Source organism: Dermacentor albipictus, chromosome 4, assembly GCF_038994185.2.
Source record: "Dermacentor albipictus isolate Rhodes 1998 colony chromosome 4, USDA_Dalb.pri_finalv2, whole genome shotgun sequence".
NCBI lineage: Eukaryota > Metazoa > Arthropoda > Arachnida > Ixodida > Ixodidae > Dermacentor > Dermacentor albipictus.
The window spans coordinates 104860914-104883015 of record NC_091824.1 but is presented as its reverse complement, the minus strand read 5'-3'; the positions used below and the strand labels follow the sequence as shown (position 1 = coordinate 104883015).

General features: G+C 44.8%; 1 protein-coding gene across 4 annotated transcripts in view; it reads left to right on the top strand.

Annotated features, from left to right (window-relative positions):
• The first annotated feature begins 2054 nt into the window (after positions 1–2054).
• The window catches only part of LOC139059673 (beta-mannosidase-like), a 32833-nt gene continuing 12785 nt past the window's right edge, over positions 2055–22102 (top strand). Inside the window, exons 1-14 of one of the 4 annotated variants that reach the window (XR_011514304.1) lie at positions 2055–2175; positions 2883–3029; positions 3783–3931; positions 4676–4881; positions 6674–6744; positions 7835–8043; positions 9155–9302; positions 9843–9985; positions 11515–11691; positions 12872–12954; positions 13542–13768; positions 18513–18695; positions 19335–19444; positions 20355–20506. Coding sequence is in view for 3 of the 4 variants with exons in the window: in XM_070538100.1 (XP_070394201.1) it covers positions 2067–2175; positions 2883–3029; positions 3783–3931; positions 4676–4881; positions 6674–6744; positions 7835–8043; positions 9155–9302; positions 9843–9985; positions 11515–11691; positions 12872–12954; positions 13542–13768; positions 18513–18695; positions 19335–19444; positions 20355–20502 (2110 nt within the window). In the remaining variant the exon portion in view is untranslated. Of the gene's footprint in view, positions 2180–2882; positions 3030–3782; positions 3932–4675; positions 4882–6673; positions 6745–7834; positions 8044–9154; positions 9303–9842; positions 9986–11514; positions 11692–12871; positions 12955–13541; positions 13769–18512; positions 18696–19334; positions 19445–20354; positions 20507–22102 lie in introns of all 4 variants that reach the window. The other 3 variants (XM_070538102.1, XM_070538100.1, XM_070538101.1) reach the window with 3 other exon arrangements.

The window sequence follows — 22102 nt, the reverse complement described above, 5'->3', positions numbered from 1 at the left end:
GGTAATATTTGTGCAAGCACAATTAAAACTCTTTAGTGTGCGTGTGCATCATGTTCACCTTTCGTATGGCGTCTTACGAAGCTTAAAAATTTGGTTCCGAATACATCTGTCCAAATCACGCTAAACTATTGTCCACCAGACATATACTGATACCTTACAAGACTACTTAAGGGAAATCGTTTCTGGCAACGTAATAACTATATACTGACGCCCCTCTATGCATTGAGAAGGAAGGCAGGAGTCGAGATGTTCTCTGCATCTCTTCAATGGTCTTTCTCCTTTCACTTTCCTGATTTCACGCACACATTTCTGGCAGAAATACTTACGATTGTGTTAGTGTTACGAAAACTTTACCAAAATGCTTCATTAGCTGTTATTGTGACCGACTCGCTTTCTGTGTGCGCATCACCTACTGCATACACCCCCAAATTTCACAAGTGGTTCCTACGCATCTTGCGGCAACTTCGCTTGCCCTGGGAACCAGATCGCTGTCGATTGTGCTTGAATGAAGTGACAGGTTCACTCGCATGGGTACTCCTCGATGGGCATGTTATCTCTGTTCGGCTGACTACCGTTTATCTAACCGTGACTAGGGTACATAATTTCTTCACATTTAAAAATTCCTTAAAACCTACCCTGACATAGTCTGATGGCTTTAATCATCTGTGTTTACCCTGGAATAATAATTAGCGTTCCCCAAGGAAACTTGAAGTTTGCAAGACTGCGCTGCCGTATTCCGCCGCTAACATCTTTTTTACACATGTGTGGCCTGGCTTTACCATCTCTGTGTTACTGTTCGTCAGTACCTCCTCAAGCAGCACCCATATCGGCATTTTGCAAAAGGCTCGTTTCGTCTCCCAGTTCCTGGTCGAGACTTATCACGTCGTGCCAGAGTTAAGGGTTGGCTGTCTCTGATGTCCGATGGAGTATACCGAAGAACGTGTGTACAGCCCGTCGTGTGCGTACTCTAGCCCCTGCAAGGCAGGTGAGCACCCTAAATTAGAGTGTCCTGCTTTCCTTACGCAGCACATCGCTATTAAGCGACTATGTTCTGCTGGGCCTGGAGTGTACGATCCTCGATGACTGCCTGTATTATTTAAATGCGAGGGTTAATGCCTCAGGAATACAGGGATTGCCTGTATCCGAGTGGTGGTGCTTCTCGACGCGACCAGGCTCATCGTGCTCTGACTACATTACTACAAGAAACCGAATTTATTTCTCTGTTGTACAAAATATCGTTTCTTTGCGAGAGACGGAATTTTCTTGATCTTGCTGGTTCATTCTTGCTTTCTTTACATTAGTTCAGTTAATGCGAACTGCGCGCTTTTTCTTATTTTTGTTTGTGTGTTCCTGCGTGTCTGCTCTTTCCGGTGCACTTTATTCTTTGGCGTTTCTTTACTTTATTTCTTACTTTAGTCTTTGTGGACTTTCATTGTGCTTTTCGTTAATTCTTTATTTCCTTCTCCCTATTTTCAACTTCTTTTTCTAATCCCTCCTTCCTAACTATAGGCATGCCTTGTGCCTCTCTTGGTGGCAGTTGCCAGCCTGTTCTTTCACCATTTCCATATCTGTCCATGGTATATGTGTGTTTTCATTTCAAATAATAATAATAATAATAATAATAATAATAATAATAATAATAATAATAATAATAATAATAATAATAATAATAATAATAATAGTAGTTATAGCACCCTTGAAATATACCCGAGTCTATAGAGAATTTTTTTCCTATCTTGCTGACGATTTTCATGGTAAAGAAATCATTTAGAAGTTACATCAATCTCAACTGGGATTCAGTCATAGCTACGCTTTTCTTGCAATTTAGAACTTTATTAGAGGAACGAAACGATACTCTTAATAAACTTTTAATATTATCTGTTGAATCTTTATTTTATTTCTTTATTTAAAATATTTTATCTCAAGCTCTATTATAACTCTCAATATTGCAATATTGTCAGTTTTATCTAGGTTATAAGCTTCTTAAAAACACTTGTGAAACCACCCGGTTTCTGGCGAATTACCCCGTGCTGGGAATGAGCCATTGAAGGGGAACAAGAACAAAGATGGTGTGGAATGTGAATCTGGCAAGCCTTCTCATTTTTACGAGCGACGTAGTGGGATTCGAACGACTTTCACTGAATGGGCGGTGGACAGTCAACAACAGCAATGGCTGTAAGTGAGTAGTATTTTGCATGCGTTCGAATGTATGTACGCATTCATGTAAATTTCACAGACCCATTCCCTACCACTACTTTCGTTTGTTGAACACTAACTGCGCATGATAAGACGACAGAGTTGACGTTCTTTGTTGTTTGAAGAGTAGTTGCATGTCTAAGCGATCCCTGGGAATAATTACAGACAGCTGTACTGTTGGAGTTAAATATGTAGTTCTGTAGTAGCGTTGGGAGTCGGTTTATATTACTGTAAGCAAGTTACTTTTTAAGCCACACGTCAACAAAAATATTTATAACAGCTGCAAGAAGGTTTGGGTGGAGTGATTTAAAAGTGATGTTGATTTAAACTACTCTAGAATAGGTCGTTTCTTGCAGTAAGTAATAAAATACTCGCATCTTAGTTGTTCGCTGCATGGTCAAAGAAACGAGCCAGAGTGTCTAAGAACACCGCAGTACCAAGACAAATGTATGTGTGCACGTATGTGAAGATAAACTGGCTGCTAATAACTGTGGTATAGCCTATACAAGAAGAAAAAAAAAACAGATACATCACCTGGTTCTTCACCAGGGTGTCACGCTAAATGCGTTCACAGGTTACAGACTATGGGCAGCTCTGTAAAAACAGCAACTGTCAAGGGACATATGGCTGCTGTCACGTGTCACGCATCATGCGAAGCCGCCTCACTATTCTTCTCTAATATGCAGCCATCAGCGTACCCAGCAATGTGCCTGGCGGGATATATACAGATCTCAAGATGGCTGGTGTAATAGATGAACCGTATTATGGCGAAAATGATTTGCACTACGAATGGGTTGCTCTGGAAAACTGGACATTCTACAGAAGCTTTACACGTAAGCTACTCTAAGCCTTCCTCAGAGTTCCCTGCGTTTCAACAAGCACTCGCAAGACACTGCGAGGAACTTATTCGCCTACAAATAACTGCTCAAAAATGAATTGTTAACCTCTCGTGTTGGTATGGCTTACTTTTAAAGCTGATCGCTTAATGCTGATACAGGACACTGAAGAAGACGGGCCTTACGAGTAAATTATGTTCCTGCTTTCGTGAAGCACATACTGCTACTTTTGCATGAAGAGAGGCCTGGTAAACCAGATCAGACTTAAAAAAAAAAAAAAACAAGGGCCTCATCGCTTTGAGTTAATGCACAAGCTCGGCATAACGTCACAAAATTTGATAGCGTGAGATCGGTTCAGTTAACTGTTCATAAGTAGTGAAGTTCACTCCATTCACACACACACACGCACAAAAGTAGAAAAAAATATTTGAGAAACTTGTCAGAGGTTCGAGAATAATTCGTTTGTTTAAAATAGCCCAGAGCCTTAGCTGATATGCTTTGGTTATTTAAGAAACAAGAATGGCATAACAAGCTCTCTAATGATAAGGGCCCAAAGGATAAATTCCTACGTTAAATCATTGATATCATTGATATAAGTCGAACAAGAGATAGACAAGGTTTGGTAGAGTGAGAAAGCAAAATTGAAGAACTAAAAATAAAATAAAAATGAATTTTCAGTGTCATGTCCTTGCTAAGCCCTGTGCCAGATGCCCCATGCTCAAAATTTTGTTGTCGCTGCCATGCTCGCAGTTCCCACGTACATTTTCGGTTACCGGTCTATAAGGCTCGTGGCTCATGGTATTGACACGGTCTGCACGGTGACTTTGAACGGCGTCAACGTATTGAAGACGGAAAACATGTTCATTCGCTACGAAGTCGGCGTGAGATTGGTTCTCAGGGTGAGCTCTAAGCCTATGCCACCTTCAGCGCAAAAATGATGCTTGGCTTGCTAATGACCGACAAAATGCTCTACACCCCTTTACACTAAGCAAAACGTGAAGTTCACCGGAAGATGGAGATTTGACGTGATCATTAAGGGTTGGAACTGACATTCCGACAAGGGGCCAAGCAGTTGTTGCCCTGACCAAGACAAGACCTCTTGTATAGAAGCGTCGATTCCAGCCCTAGACGTTACTTGATCGATCAGTGTTTGCTATTGCACAAAGTTTCGCTGAACCTATTACCAATGGATGTTCCTGTATAGGGACGTACCGCTGACTTGTTTCATGCGCAAAGAAACATTATGCACTTGAAGTATAGGACCGTTTGCGGGGTATTTAACGTTTCCGTTTATTAACGGCTTATAGCTGAAGATTCACAGCTCGTGTTAACCAATTTAGGGAGACCTGGTGGGTGTGATGGTTTTTTTTCTCCTTCTGTTATATCGAAGCTTCTTGAGTGTCAGATTGAGAAACGGGATGGCAATGTCGGAATGAATGAAGACCAGCGATGTTCATTGGTTAACGTACCAAAGTTATAACTCTCTAGCGATATCTTACTGAAAACAGAAGCGGCTGTTTTCGCCTATCATTCAGGCTCCACCACCCGTTACTCACTTTACGACTGAAGACGGTGCACAACAAGCCAGCCCAAAATCGTTCATGCAATCAACGCATCGTGCTTTTTTCGACCCGCAAACGCAGAGGAACAACAGCATCGTGGTGAGCTGCCAGTCACCGGTGTTGTACGCCCTTCGTAAGCACGAGGAACGAACCAGAGTGTCAAGCCCCGTCTTGCCACTGTGTCCTCCACCTATTCAGAGGGGACATTGCCACGTGAACTTGATCCGCAAGATGCCCTGCTCGTTCAGCTGGGACTGGGGGCCGTCGTTCCCGTCAACAGGAATTTGGTTAGTGCACATCGCACAGTATACGCTAAGTAAAATCTTAGACGGTTGCGCCCTTTCAGATTTCTCACGCGACGTGCACAATACCTGGCTGTAACGAAGTCACAGAATGCATTGAAGCCCGAAACAAGGTTAAATGAGTAGGGGAGGGACGTTTCTATGACTCGGTTTTTACTTTTTTCGAGGCGGGCTTTGCCAGGGGCGTCGAAATTGCACCGAAAAAGACGAGGGCGAGGTCGCTTGCTCGCAGCGGAGCTGGTTGATTGTCTCCCGCGGCGCATGCGTCTCTATTCTGCTACTTTATTGCTATGCTCCGTACAGTACTTCGCGCCACCACTGTTGCTTTCACGCACTGCAGAAGCAGTGAAGGCTTTTTTTTTTCTTGACTGGATGCACCGTCACCGCAGAGCTGCGGTACTTCATTGTACCAAGAGAACGAGACTAAATTTGCCAAGGACGACCAAGCCGGCTCGCAGCTTAAAAGCTTAGTCATTGTACGTTGTTTATTCTATTTTTTTAGAAATAAGCAAGATATGTCACGCGTCACTCTTTTCTAGGAATGTATAGCATACCATGTGCGTGTATGATTATTCTAACCCTCTGTTGAAATATCGATGAGCACTTGGGAAAAAGTTAGCAACAAACAAATGACCATGGTGACCATGACCACGTACTTGTGACTATATTCCGTTCCATACGCAGCAATCATAGCTGTGGGGGCTAGAGAGACTTCTTGCAGCGGTTTCGCTTGCACTTGGATATAGTTCGGTGTTTTGTGACCACACTTGTGCGCAACTGTTGTTTATATAGGCTCAATATTGAATGAATCAAGTTTTAATACTTGGAAATAAACACACTGTATTATACGGCCGCTAATGTCTTGTTTTAGGTCATTTTTATTTTTATTGCTCTCTTCGGGTTATTTTATTTGCAACCCGTCGCGAGGAGCCTCCCGTGCGAGCGAACGCTGTTGGCGTGCAGCGAAGCATAGGCAGAAAGCGCGGAGTGTTAATTTTTCTCGACCGACCTTCTTGCGTAGCTTCCACAGCATTGACTACTATGTATGGAACGGAGTATATGAGAAAACGAAAAAAATTGAAGCATCTCTACCGAAAGCAAACATGAAGCAAGAAAGGTCTCTAGCAGAAGTCAAATTTGACGCCCTTCTAATATGATTGAATCAGTGAGTACACCGGAAGCACCATTAAAAATTAATTCTGGGGTTTTACGTGCCTAAATAACAATCTGATTATAAGCTGGTGATTATAAGTGGGGGACCGCGGGTTTTAATTTTGACCACCTACATTTCTTTAACGTGTACCTATATAACTGCACGAGAGTTTTCGCAATTCGGTTCTGCCGTATCGAGCCAACTGCAGAGCCGTGCATACGCGCATCGGCACGGCACATGCATCCACGAGATGAAGAATACGACGACCAGATGTCTCTGGAATAAACCCTGTTTCCACTTGTAGTCCCGGCATGAGTCGGGGTCTGTACGACACTTCAGGCTCCATCGAAATACGGCCGCCAAGGCAGGGACCAAACAGGTGACCTCGTGCTCAGAAGCAAAACGCCCTAGTCGTTGGGCTACCGCGACTGGCTGTAAGCACCATTGTGACATCATCTACTCAAGTGTCTCCTTTAATAAATTCCATCGTGATTTCTAGGAGTGCGTTAGAGGTTTTGTTGATCCTTGTTTGGGGGATACGCTAAACACTTTAAATAGGCAATAATATGTCGTAGTCTGGTGATCGAATGGCTGACCCTTAAATTTTATCTGTTTCTTCGGCAGGAAAACGATTGAATTAGAGGCCTACGACAGAGCTGTTATTCGAGACGTAACTGTGTCGACGACACCACAACGTGAGTTTACTGCGTGACCCACGGCAGAAGCGCAATAACGCACTTCCCCTGAAAACTACCGTTAGCAGCAACAAGAGAGCGAGACAGAGAGTAATGCTATTTACAGGAAATTCACAGAACTCGACCTAAGCTTATGCGCTCTAGTCTGCTACTACTCTGCACTGGAGCTGAGAAGAATGGGTGTGAAAGTATAGGGATGAATGATAATAAGAATTTAATAAACAATATTCCTTAAACTCTGATATCGGCATGCTGACACGCGCTTCAAAGGTAAGGCGCAGATAAAGGAACATATACGAAAAGAATATCCGTATATACGCCTTGTAATAAGCTGCGGCTGAGCGCTAATCCTTCGCAAGAGCTTCGCTTGAAAGATAGTAGTCTATAGATGATACATGTTAACAATATCGCGTACGAACCGACAAGGCGGTAAGTGTTCACATGTTTATATTAAAGAAAAAAGAATACTAGTATATACTAGTATTCCTTTTTCTTTCTCATTCGTATTCGTATTCGTATTTTCGTACGCGATATTGTTAAAATCCATTATAGATTAATCTCGTAATGTCTAACCAGGCAAATTTGTACAACCTCATTAAGATTACGCGTCGAGTTTGTCGCTCCCAGCATCGAAGTACGCGCTAATTAGTTGTTTATTATTTAAATTAGTTTCTGTACTTGATTTGCGCCTACGTGGGAAAAGCTTGTGTTAGGTAATATCTTATATATGTTTTTGGAACATACCCATTTCTTGTTTACTTATTTTTTGTTTGACATTGATTGTGCGTACTTAAGCACTTCCTGTGTGCCACATCTGCAAACTCTCCGTAGCTGTATATGCGTCTGTGTACTCGTACCTACTTTTAGACTGTACGTGTAAAGAGCATACCGTACCTTATCACTAATTACTCCGTATTAGCCTAAAGTTGTAATGCGATTACTGCCGAGCGCGCAGTGCATAATTCCCGTCAGACCACGTTTTGGCTTTTTCGATAGTGGCACACAGCATCAGATGTCGTGTCTAAATATGCATAATGTCGATTACGAGGATGATGATGATAATTTACCTCTGCTTGCTTGTTCACTACAGGCACGGCATACGGAGGGCTCGGATGGGTCATCAACGTCGGCGTGTTCTTCAAGCTAGCTCCACGTGCACCAAAACACGGGACCATCTTTATCAGCCTGGGCGACATTCTTTTGGGCAGTAAAACAGTTATCCTCAAGAAGCTGAAAACTCGCACGCAATCATTTCAAGAGCTTAGTGGGGAGGTGAAAATTTCCGTGGTCGTTCCACAGGCGAGTTCTTTTCAGGCTTTGTTCTCACCGTTCTTTTATCCTGCTGAAATTGGGTGCGTTGGCGTGAAGTTGCTCTGTTTTTGCGGCGGAATGCGTAATACCATTTTGCTGCAGCTACTTTTTCCCATAGTTCATAATTACCTAGAAAAACTTTTTGAGAAGTTATCTTTGCACTGAGTAGTTTGCTTGCATGGTCGCGATAACAGCTGCCATGGATGTAGAGTGGTGGCTTTGCGAGGTAGCGCAAATCTTCCTATTTTATTTTGTTGTGTTTGCGGCCATGTTCACAGACATACCAGGGGCAGCCCAAATATCAGCTTGCGGTAGGCGCCCGAGTACGACTGCACGAAGAAATTGCTGTTGTGCTAATAATACGGTAACATAGGAGTGTCGCCGCCATGGGTGTTCGTTAGGGATAAGGGGACCAATCGAGAGCACTAGGGTTGTTTCGCATTGCGTGGAAGTGGTTGTAGAAATGCATTCGGTGTCTTGAAGTCAACTTGATGTAACTGCGCGCAAAATCGAGAGAACCTATATCAAGCCGACATCAAACCATTGTCTGAGTGTGATAAAATTCGCTATAAGCTTTTTTTTATCGGTGAGACGGCGGAGCAAGAAACGTAAACGAAGTACTTGTAATCTACTGAAAGTGGACCGATATTGTGGAAATGACGCGCAAAGTGTTGCTGTGTCATCTGTTACGCGGTGGAAATCATATTGGGCGCGGCGCCAAAACAGTCAAAAGCAACGAGGGGGTCCACGCGTACATTTATTGAAACGGTAAGCAATGTACATAAAACGGTTTCATTGGGTGACCAAAATGATTCACTTCTTCTTTTCAATCGAAATATCGTAATGAGTAATGCTTTGAATTATTTACGCGTATGCTACATGCGGACATCTACGGCATTTTCTGTGGTTGGAATGGAGGAACATCTCTTCTGCCGTCAAAACGCCGAGCATTGCGCGCTGAATCAGAACCGCCATTACCGGTTTAAAATGCATGGATTAATGCTGCTAATGAAACCATCTTTATATGAACACAGTGGTTATGATTCATGATAGCGTTCTTGATACTGAGCAGCTAAATTGTGATCTCCTGCTTCTCTAGGCTATAGAAATAGATCGTTGGTGGCCGACCGGCTACGGAAGTCAGAAGCTGTACCAGCTCAACGTGACTATGTCTATCGACGACGAGCTGTGCGACAAGATGATCAAATTTGGGTTTAGAACCGTTGAACTCCAGGAAGATGCTATAGGTAAAGGACCTCCAAGATATATAAATCATCGTCTGCTGAAAGAACACTACTTTATTGTTTCGTAGTTTGTGCCATCCACCGCCTACAGCTGTTTTCTTTAGCGTTCGCTTTGTGCCAATACTATAGTGCTCATTATTTTTGCATGGCTTTCTCGTGTTGGGAATTGTAGGAAGCGATCAAGAAAGCTTGTTCTTGGGCAAGACACATATCAGGAACATTGAAGTCAGCTTTATTTAATATTTCTGCGTTCGCGTGACAATATTCACACTGCTTCACATTATAAAATTAATCGTGAATTAACAACTGTGCAACGTGCCGGATAGTGCTCTAATATTTTTGCTTTATGAAAAGAAACATTTGAGCCCATTTGTTGAATGCATCAATAAAGATAAGTGGCTACGACAAAGAAGGTCCTATAAGGCTAACATGTGCCCTCTTCAACCCCTCCCCCCCAACCATTTCGTCTGTTTATATATATATTTATGTAGAATGATTCAAAGGATTTCACACTCTTTCTTTCTTTCAATGCTTGCGTCCTAGACGGAGTCGATGAAGGCGCTAAATTCTACTTTCGTATCAACGGTGTGCCAATATTCGCCAAAGGTAGCAACTGGGTCCCAGCGGACATCTTTCCGGAAAGGGTTACGGAAGAGTACGTCCGAGAGCTGCTGCAGTCCGCCAAGGTGCGTTCATCCCGCTTCTGGTCACCGTCTCGCGGTGCTGCACCGGGTGTCACCTTGACCACCGCGAGGGTCAGAGGGTCCGAGCCCCTCAGTGGGACGATCAGCTCAGCCGCGTGTGTTGGGTGTGCGCGAGGCGGACGATCGCTCGGTCTCCACTGAGAGCGAGACAGCTACGCAAGGAGGAGAAGGCCCAGGGTACAAGGAACGCGTGTATTGGACGATCACCTTGGCGTTGACTAACTGTTACACCCTATATGCGCTGTGCACGTGAGCCGGAGCACTCTCGCAAATTAAGGGTGACACGTGAGTATCAGAGAACGCCGTAACACGCCGCAATACGGGAGGATGGTGCCCCACGACCGTGCTACCAGGGCGAGGTTTCTTCAGCTCGATGTAGACTCCGAGGGCGACCCGGCGCATTACGACCGCGCACGTGAAGTGATATTTGGCGTTGCCTCCAGAACAGGAGCAGTGAATAGCTGTGCACCTGCCTCGAGTCGAGGACCCTCGGTGCGGGTAGACCAATCAGAGGGCTGACTCGGGTGTTCTGAATCAGAATTCAGTACGCACCGTTTCGCTGTCCGTCCGAGAGCTTCACGCCGCGTGACCCCTTTCCCCGGTCGGCTCGAGCCACAGAGAGAGAGAGGGCACGCGAGTTGCCACCCAAGCAGACCAACTGGATGAACTCCGGGTCCGTAAGGGGGGGGGGGCAGCAGCAAGTGCTTTACGGTTGCTCTGCTGACGGCACCCTCGGAGGAAAGAGAGAGAAGGAAAGCGGTGGCCCGCGCGCGCGAAGTTCGAAAGCGACTTCGTCGCGATGCGGCACCTATGCCGAAAACGCGCTGCGTTATGGCGCCGCAACCAAACGGACAAACGCAACCTCCACAATTTTGAATTAAAAAGAAAGTTGCCTTCATTTGAAACAGCAGTCTAGTGAAAAAAAATACTGTTTTTTGTTTGCAGGTTGTCTGTGGTATATAACTTTAAAAGGAGCGCTTGAAAATGCGAAAGTAACTTGAAAGATAGACTTCTGCGTTACATTTACTTATTCACGATAGGGAAGAAGATGTATGGGCAACTGGATACTGGTATGTTCGTTTAAATAATGCAGATGCACGGTATACAACTTATAGCTAAACTGAATGCTGCTATCGGTGGGTGAAGTTACTCGAGAGGCTTCTTCTTTTCGCTAAAATTAGCTGTCAGAGATTGGGAAGAACATATAGCGCTTATGTCCAATCTAACGTAGTGCGTGTTTCTTTTTATATAGGCATTTGAACAATAAGCATTGCCAGCTCAGCCCCTGACCAACTGTTCGTGCCGCAGTGCAGTTGAAGTTTGCTTTTTTCACTTAAGATATTAGCCCTGTAGTCTTCTAGATCAAAACATTTACTGCGACTAATACAATGACAGGATTCCTGCCACATCTATTACGCAGATTTGTTATGATAGTGAGATTTTTGTGGTATTCATAGGTGTTCGGAGCTGCACAAAAATGGTGCAGTGAAAAAAAATATATATATATGCAGGATGCCAATATGAATATGATTCGTGTATGGGGCGGTGGTATCTACGAGTCAGATTACTTCTACGACCTCGCCGACGAACTTGGAATTATGATCTGGCAGGACCTGATGTTCTGTGTCAGCCGCTATCCCGCAGACGAAGCCTTTCTTCGCAGTGTTGCCGTTGAAGTGCACCAACAGGTAGGTGCGCCGTCAGGGTGGCTTTGCAGGGCTTTCTGCTCCATAGGCAGTAACGCATGTTGTGCATTTTGGAAGTTCGTGAGTGCCAAATCGCAAACCATATGCCCAAGTTTTGCAATTGCAAGTTCAGTGGACGCAATTTGGTCAAGGGCAGCCTTATTCTTGAAAAACGGGGAACGATGACAGCTTAGCACTTTAGAGTGATTCCTCACAGTGATTGTATGTTAAAGAATTGAAGCTTGAATGGTCACTTAGAAAAACGAACCAAAGGCTACTGCAGACAAGGCCAAGGGGATTTCATTTCACGGTTATGAACCCGCACAGCAGGCTGCACTGAGGCAAGTGGAGTCACCATAACCTTAATATTAAGCCTTAGTTTGCTCGATCTAATATGTATAAATACAGCTTTTTCCCACGTACTATTGAATTCTGGAACTTATTTCCCGGACCAAATAGGTCACTGCCATTAAACGATTTACTGTTAAAAGTAAAACCACACCTGATTTTATGTATTTTCTTGTTGTTACAGTGTATTTACTCATTCTCGTTTTTGTACTGACTCTCAGTGTTGCTGTTATTTTGAGTTTCATTTGTGTCATCTGCCTTATTTCTTGTGAATTTTAATATGTTATTGTTTACTTGTTTTTTTGTATGACTTTTTTTTTGTCTAACCCACTCCTGCAATAGCCCCATATAGGGGCTGCAGTATGTACAAATAAATAAAATAAAATAAAAGTGTAGGCAAGTGAGGCAACATGTGATAGCGCAGAAAGCGGGCTTCGGCATTCCAAAGGCCGCGTTACGAGGACGAACTTTTCAGTAGTTCTTCCATCGTATACAGGGGACCTGTGCTACCTGCAAAAAGGGGCTCCTTTATTAAAATTAAGGCTTGTAACTTGACAGCTGCGACGTTCTCGGACACGAAAAATGTTGTTCAATGCCGCCGTGCCTTTTGTGGTTCGCGCCTACCACCTGGCACCGACGAAAAAAAAAACTGAGCGATTGCGAGAGTAATAAAAAGAAAGAAAATAAAAACGTGGGTAATAAAGGTCAAGGTGCTTCTCGTGGTAATGAAAAAACATGCTACTAATATTCCCCGGCTTTATGTTTCTACGTAGCGTTCATTTCGGATATGACGGGAGGTATAAACAGTGATAAACAAATTCGAACTTCTGCACAGGTTCGTCGTCTTCAACGCCATCCCTCCCTGATTGTATGGGTTGGCAACAACGAGAATGAAAATGGTATCTACGATGACCAGTGGTAAGTAATAGCTATTGGACTCAGTCAGGTCTCGTCTGACCTTCTTCTCAACATGCAATGGAATTTATGAAAGGCTTTGGGCGACATCGTGGCTTAAATCATCGCGATATTCACCTGGGGCACAGAGTAGCACACGTGATCGAAGCATCTCATGTATTTTCGCTGATGGCTTTATGAGAGTGATTTATTAACGCTTGAAATATAAAAAAGCGATACCTTGACAGCAGTGACGCTCACTGCTGTTGAAATGGCTCTAAAGGCGTTTCAATGCTGTATAATTGAAATGAAGTATGTGAACGTTTAGCGCACCAAAAGTGCTGACGCTCCAGGAGCAGCCAAGAAGATTGCTCCTGCATTAGAAACTGGTGGAACTTAAAGAAAAAAATTATGGGGTTTTACGGGCCAAAACCATGATCTGATTTTGAGGCACGCCGTAATGGAACTTTAACACGCAATAACTCTAAGCTCCGGCGACCTCATGCTTAGTAGCCCAACACCATAGCCACTAAGCAACCACGGTGGGTGGATGATCTTTAAGAGGCAATATTTTGTTTTAGTTTTTGCTTCTTTTCTTGTACATTTAACAGGGGATACCTGTCCAGCGTTTTGGACGACTATCGAAAGCTGTACGTGTACACCATAAAGAGAGTCATCGACAGAGAGGAGTCGTCGCGCCCGTTCCTCTCTTCGTCTCCCAGCAACGGCAGGGCCGGGAACCCTGCGTTTCTCAACACTTCAATTCCTAAAAACTTGACCTTGAGTGAAGAAGACATCTGGCCGCGAGGTCCGCCAAACAGTGCAAACTATGGTGACAGTAAGTGCAATAGTTTGTTGCTTTCTGTCTTCCCTGTTCTCGGGACTTTGCGGCTCCGCGTTACGGGTATACGTGCAGCACTCGCCGCGTGAAAACGCCGGGCGCATGGTCCGGTACGTGCGTGTGTGTTTGTCCGCATGTGAGTGTGGGTTCTGTGTTTTTTGCGCCCTTATCTGATTACCGAGTTTGCAGTGCGTCGGTGCCCCGCAACACGCACGGTCGATAGTTTTGGTTGTGCATTGCAAGTTGTAATCAGGAGGTGGATTTATATTGACATATGCCTTTAGAAAGAGAATGGTTACAAACAGTCACCTGAGCCTGCTTGAGCTAAACAGTATTATATACATGCTAAAGCAATCCAGCCGCTTGATACCACTCCTGAAGCCTGGGAATTCGCTTTGGCCTAGCATTTTACCGACCGATTGCGCTGTCCAGCTGCGTTGGGAAGGTCTTGGAGGAGGAGGAGCTTTATTATTGTAGAAACCGTTACACGGTTTATTCCTGGGTGGTTCCCTCTGACAGGGATCCACTGGCGAGAATCGCTCTTACGCGCCTCGAGTGGTATCTTGAGTGCCACAACATATACCCTGAGGTCATGGATGGGTTTATAAGATTCCGCTCCTCTGTGGACAACGTAATCGACCTACTGACGTCTGTGCAACGAGAAAAACACTTCAAACATATATCGGTTGCACTTGATATGAAAGACGCCTATGATAACGTGGCGCATGAAGCCATCGTTGGTGCGCTAGAAAATAATGGAATTGGTCCGCGAATGTTTCGGTGGATTTGGAGCTATTCAAAATATCCTTCTTTGTGCAAAGTTCAGATGGCCGTGGCGTACCACAGGGCGTGGTTTTCAGCCCCACTTTGTTCAACCTTGCAATCATTGGACTTTCCGAGGTTCTACAACATGCAGTCAACCTTTCCATATATGCTTACGACACATGCATATGGGTATCGGCATTTACACGTCCCCAGGTGCGTGCACGGCTCCAAAAAGCCATGACCCTGACATCGTCGTACCTGTGTGCTCAACACCCCAGCATTTTGACCGAGAAGTGCGCCTTGGTCGCTTTTACCCACAAGCGCATGACCTGGTACCCCCTTTTTATTGACCACCAAACAATTTCATACACAAAATCTCACCGATTCCTAAGAGTTACTATCGACAGAGACCTTTGATGGAGCCCCCACATCTCATACTTTTAGAAGCTAACCTCTATCGCCAATATACTAAGGTTTCTTGCCGGTAAAACGGGGGCACATCCATACCATCTATGCTTCAACTATACAGGACGCTCTTCCTAGGATACTTGCGACATAGCACACAAGTGCTGTCCAATACTAACAAAACTAACAACCGTGTTCTACAAAGCATTCAAGGACAAGCCCTTCGAACATGTCTGGGGATACCTTGATGTGCTTCAGCTGTAGCAACTCTTGATAACGACTTACATATCGGTCGACGAACTCCGGGTGCATGTTCGCCATATATTCAGAAGTCCTGACCAGTATCTCGCTTGCTTGCCTGAGAAAAGAACCAAGCAGCGTTTTTCAGATCAGTTGCGGCTAACCATGCAGCACTCTTGGTCATTGAGACACTCGCCCGCAACAAGAACGCCATCCAGTCTGTGGTGCTTGAAAAGCCTCCTGTGTACCTTGCCGTTCCAGGAATTGCGAAGAAGGCTAGCTTGACCGCAGCTGTTCTTGAGCAGACCATATTTTAGCTTTTGCATTGTTCGTACGCTAACCAAATCTATGTTTACACGGATGGTTTGGTCTCGGAAAGTTCAACGGGTTCATTTGCTATACCATCTCAATCGGTTGTCATCAAATTTGACTTCACACGTCATGACATCTAGACGTTTCGAACTGGCCACTCTTCGCGCTGCTGTGGAACACATTGAAAAAGAACCGCCTAGCAAATGGGTAATACGTTGTGATTCGAAAGATTTCTGCGTTTACTACGTGGTAATTACGACCAGCTGGCGCCCCAAATAAACGAAATTTACCAGTGCGCTTCTGAACGAGAATATGATATAATCTTTCAGCGGCTGCCGGGACATTGTGGCATTGTTGGTAATCACCTCGCCGATGACGCTGCCGACATGCCCAGGTTAGAGCACCGACACTCCGTATACCTTCATCGATTGTAAATGCTGCAAGAGAGCTTCGCAATTTCGTGCGTGCCATCACGTTGAGATGCTGGGGTACGCTGCAGAACTCTAAACGTCGATTATGCAGCCTCGCCCATCACTGAAACAGAAATTAGCAGCAAACGTTTCACAACGTCACGCAACACTGCTGTGTCGGCTGTGGGTAGGAATAACATTCACTAACTCCTACAACTATCGTATTGGAATGGCGGACTCACTGATGTGCGCTAAGTGCAAGTGTGAAGAAACCATCAATCATATTCTGGGTTACTGTTCTCGCTCTGATAATCAACGTCAGATTCTCCAGTCTGCTTTGAATCGACTGGGTGATAGGACATTTTCAGTGGAAAAGGTCTTGGGATTGGCCTCACAGTTCAGCCCAGAAAGCCATTCGAGTGCTTCTTCAGTACCTGAAGGCAACCGACTTGAGTTCCCGACTGTAGACTTGCTGCACCTAGCTTACTGCATGCGAAAGTGCGATATAGACTTATATTCTCTCTGTCCCTTTCACTCCTCCTTCCCACGTGTAGGGCAGCAAACTGGACTAAGTCTCGTTAACCTCACTGCTTTTCCTTCCTCCCTTCTCTCGCTTTCAAGGCTTAGGGAAGAGTGAGAGCGTTCTCATTGACCGCTGATGGCCACTGCGACAAGCAAACAAAACATGAGTGACAGTTTATGTTATTTACGCTCGATTCAATAATCAGCGTTACGCGCAAATTAGTTCCTGTAACTTTATCTTTTCAAGACCTTGATCTCGCCTCGAACAGTTAGCTAGTGCACGGCCCTTTAAATACCTCGAAACATTTGTTTTTTTCATTTAATTCTTTGCTGAACCACTTTGCACGTGCTGTTCTATCCTTGAAGCGCCGGAATGATGAATGAAGATGTGCAATGCCGGGCCGACCCGCGGCGGAGGTGAACCAGGCGTTAAGCACTCCCCATACGTGGGCCGATCCCGAAGATGTGCAATGCCGGGCCGACCCGCGGCGGACGCGAAGCAGGCGTTAAGCACTCCCCATACGTGGGCCGATCCCGAAGATGTGCAATGCCGGGCCGACCCGCGGCGGACGCGAAGCAGGCGTTAAGCACTCCCCATACGTGGGCCGATCCCGAAGATGTGCAATGCCGGGCCGACCCGCGGCGGAGGTGAACCAGGCGTTAAGCACTCCCCATACGTGGGCCGATCCCGAAGATGTGCAATGCCGGGCCGACCCGCGGCGGACGCGAAGCAGGCGTTAAGCACTCCCCATATGTGGGCCGATACAAAAGATGTGCAATGCCGGGCCGACCCGCGGCGGAGATGAAGCAGGTGTTTAGCACTCCCACACGTGGGCCAATCCCGAAGATGTGCAATGCCGGCTCGACCCGCGGCGGACGCAAGCAGGCGTTAAGTACTCCCCACACGTGGGCCGATGCCGAAGATAGTGCAATACCGGGCCCTCCCACAATGGAGGTGCAGTTGGCCATTAAGGGACCCACATACACAGCTTCGCTGGTCATCCCTCTTCACAGAGCGGAAAGGCACTGAGTTTTTCTAATGTCAATTCGGAAACAACTGCATGCACGAAATACATATATTGAATAAAAAGTGAGATGACTGAGGAAGTGTATGTAGTTAGGGGTTTAGTGATATTCTTGCGACCAGCTTTCGAGAATATTGACACTAATATAACATAGGCCGTTGTGTCATCACGGAACACGAAAATCAGCCCTGAAATGTGCTTCGAGTACCGCGAGATGACATGAGAATCCATATGCAACGCGGACATGGCAACTCGCCACATAATGTTGCATCTTCATCTCCCTTTTTATGCAAAACAGTTTTACCATGCCAAACGTGGAGATATTCACGTTGTTCCGGTACGCGGAGGTCCTGTTTCTGGCACCTAACAGGGTTATTAAAAATTACTTAAATTATGGGGTTTAACGTGCAAAAACCACGATCTGATTGTGAGCCACGCCGTAGTGGGGGACTCTGTAAATTTAGATTACCTGCGGTTCTTTAACGTGCCGCTAAATATATGTACACGGGTTTTTTGCAGTTCGCCTCCGTCAAAATAGGGCTGCCATGGCCGGGGTTCGATCCCGCGACCTCGTGCTTAGCAGCCCAACACCATAGCCACTAAGCAACTACAGTGGGTAAACAGGGTTATCTAAACCAAAGATTAGTATTTCACGTTCGCAACATGACAGTAAGTAATAAGAACCGTCTTTCAAAGCGTTAAGGCCCTTCGGGTTTCGGGTGGATCAAATACACGTTAAATAACTCCATGAGATCTAACTTAATCCGGAACCCTGGCATATCATAACCAACCGTGCAGTTTCAGGCCGTCAAACAGCATACGTTAACTTTAATTGTTTTATTGATTGTTTGGCTGACCAGAGCAAAAGACAAAGCAGGAGCAATGGTATAGTACGATGTCATTCCAATTCTCTCGCGTATTCAGTCACTTCTTTAAGGCATTTCGAACGCTGATTTTGTGACCGTATATGCTTTGGAGCATTGAGCATATAGCGAAGAGTTCTGTCTCATGTGGCCTAGCTGTCTCTTACTAGTATTGTTTCTGTCTCTCTTTTCGGTAAAGTGCATTTCTACAGATACGATAATGACATCTGGGACCCGACGACATACCCGATTCCCCGATTCATGAGTGAGTTCGGCATCCAGTCCTACCCGTCTGCTGAAACCATGCGAAAAGTAGCGCCAGAATCGGCCCTCGTGTACCCCTTCTCACCATTCCTCCAATACAGACAGCGTCACATCGGAGGTACTGGCAAATTCGTTTGTGCTGCTTTAAGAGCGCTTGGTGCTGTGGTCTACGAAATGTAACAATGAAATTAATCGATGCAATAGGTGGGATCACTGACAGATGCCTATGCCTATTCTTAACGCAGACTGAGACAACGGGGCACCACTGTCACGTGCCAAAAGTACGAGCGAATTGCAATCCCTAAGCTGGAAGTACTTTATTTCAACAAGACGTTGGGATCGACATGAGAACAGCAGTAAACAAAGGAAGCCCAAACGGGTATTCGAAGAAGGAAAGCCTCGCAAGTAAAAAATTTAACCCGCTACCAGGATAGGATCCTGGACCGTCCCCTTAGCTGATAGTCATTTCAACTGAGACTCAATAAGGTGGCTGTCAGCTGGCACCATGACGTGCTGGGTAATCGACATGTATTTGCTCACCGAGGTGACAACTCACAGCAAAACAAAATGTTTCGCACGTCTTCGCTAGTAGATGCAGAATGTGTACACTGAAGCTAAAAAAGCTGACGCGTCTGAGTGATTCTCACTTGAGCAAAGGCTGAACAGGTTCAGAACCAGCAGGTATTGCTCCTGCGAAAGACAGACAAAAAGGACTAGACCATTTACCAAATCCTGTTGCGATCATCCTCCCCTACAGGTAATAAAGAATTAGTACGGTCTCTGAAGCACCACTTCACCATACCGACAGACGAGTGGAACGTCAACGGAACAGAAAACGGATACAGCATGATCTCATACTTGAGCCAAGTAAGTGTCTTTAGAACGTGCTGCTTCCGTGCATAGCTAGCATCACTAAAAGCTCCATAGAAAGTTTACTGCATCTAGATTGCTATTTAACAACAAGCAACAATAAGCAAAAAAAATAATATTTAATTGGCATACTTTGCTATTGCTATTGCTAATCTCAAGACAAAAACAGTGACTGGGTATTTTCCGACACTGTGTGTAGTCGTTTTACTTCCCAATTTTTTTCTGTTATTGCTCAAATAAAAGAAAAATAAATAGCCGAGAGATTGAAGATTATTTTCGAGGGTGCCTAGATGCTTACTCGACAGATATCCCTGTGCAACTGAAGCATCCGGACATCGCATTGAATGCTTTTTTTTATGCCGCCAGCAGTGTAATGGAAACCAGATGCAAGCTGTCGCTTCAGAAGTTCACGAATAATTTTTGTCTGAGATCACGCAAATCACATGCAGTCACATGAAGCTGTCTATCAGTGTTAGGATAAATTGTTTCCTAGAGGTGCATTGACGAATAGCCGCATAGAGCATGCGGTAATCTACTGAGAGGCTTTTGGAACTGAAGTATAGCAGTTTCCTGCCTAAATATTTTCTATGTGCTCAGTAATAAACTGGACAGGGTTGTTTTGAGTATGTTGTGCATCCATGTAATACTTCAGCGCACACAAATGCGATCAGACACATGTAACATAATCGGAACTGCGACGATACTCCGTCACTTTTTTCTCAGACTTGTTCTATGATCACCATTAGTGCTGAAAGTTATATATAGCCTTTCTAAAGATGCTTTCCTCTAGTCTTCCTATGAACGTTGAAATCCTTAAAAAAACATGATGCAGTTGCCTTTGTTGCTCACTGAGTGCCATCCTCCCGGCATTTTTCCCTATCTCGTTTCAAAAACAAAACGAGCACAGGTGGCGCAAGCCGAAGGTGTTCGCGCCGGTTGCGAGTCGTTCCGACGTTGGCGCAGCTATCTTGGTCCTGTCGGCCGCGGTAACACCATGGGCGTTCTTTTCTGGCAGCTCAACGAAATCTGGCAGGCCCCGTCGTGGTCTTCCATTGGTCAGTAAGGTCACCTACCAAGCGTTTAGCCGCTTTTCCACGATATACGAGAATGGTTTATGCTAAGGCCTGATATGTCGTACAGAAACGCACAGAATTGTAAAGAAAACAAATAAACAGAAGGCTAGAACTCCGAGCTTCCAACCCCATAAGTAGGCAGCAATAAGGTATATCGCAGTTCTGTAAAGTGCCTGTAATACACAATTAATTGCCGATGAGATGAACGTGTAACACGTGAATTCGTCACTCTGATTTAGTCAGTTCTGCAAACATGCAGTATAAATAAAATACGCAGTTTAGTTTCTAATTTCCTAGACAAAGGCAGTCCACTTTAAGGACGCTATCATATCCAGTTTGCAGAATTACAGCATATTGTTGAGCAGTTTCCTAGTTACAATCTTGACGCCGCCATTGTCTTTTCACGGTTCGTTTTTTTAATTACACCCATTACGTAAAGTTTTGAAGCTTATATGAGAATTTCGGTCCCTCATCACATTTTAGTGTTGACCTTTGCATATAAGTGCAAAAAAGCTTCTTTCAGAGCGCTTGAGTGGTTACCCGAGGAGGGAACATTTGCGTTTCAGGTGGTATTAAAAAAAACGCGGTAATCGGCTGGCTTTACGTAATCTTTACGGGTCCACTGCGGTACACGCTGATTTCAAGTGACAAACGTCCTAAAAATTGTTTCAGGCTTGCAAATACTGGTGCAGAATAAACCGTAGTTGAATATTGGAAGAACTTTAACCTTGTATCCATGAGTCGAATACTTAGATACACAATGAAGCTTTCCTTCGGTACAAAATTTTGAATATTGGCACGGGTGTAGCTTTGAACCAGAAATTTGGGCGAAGTTTGATGGTGAAAAAAGAAAGGGTGTGAGAGGGCGTCGACAAAAGGATGTGTAAGCATCGCGCGACATTTCCAGTTCTTGCTGAACTTATGACTGCAAAATCCGTGCATATTTACATCACTGTTTGATCTGTAGAATAGCCAAATGAGTTCTTCCACGTTAAAAAATTGTTGCCGGACTGACTTGACCATATTATTTATCTACACTGTTATTGTGCACAGCTCAACATAAATGTTCCTTTCTAAGTGTGACCTTGTGAAACAGCGAAGATAATGTAATGTTCAAGTGAATGAACAGAAACATAGAAAAGGTGAACCTTTTGGAAAAGACAAGCCTTTTTTCTTCCACGTCGTCTGAAACAACGTCCTCTGATGCTACGGACAAAGTTTCGTCTCGTGCACTCTGTCACGGTCTACAATATACGCTGAAACAGTGGTTTGCTGAGACAGACCGAGACGTCATGCACATCTATTGAAAACATGAACTCAGCTGAGGCAAGTAATGCACCTGTCACCACGTGATAAAACATGACGGCGCCCACGGAATCGCTGTGAAAAAGGTCTATTCTCAAACGACCCTCAACTCGGCGGTCTCCTTTCACTCTATGGATGTATGGTTGGATTATGGTTGGATGTATGCTATGAGCATGCGGTGGGTTTCGCCACCAAGCTCTTGTTCTTATTTGGCCTAATGTCCTACCTGTCTTTTTTTTTTAACACACAAGGGATTCCCAGCATCAATCTTCTGAAC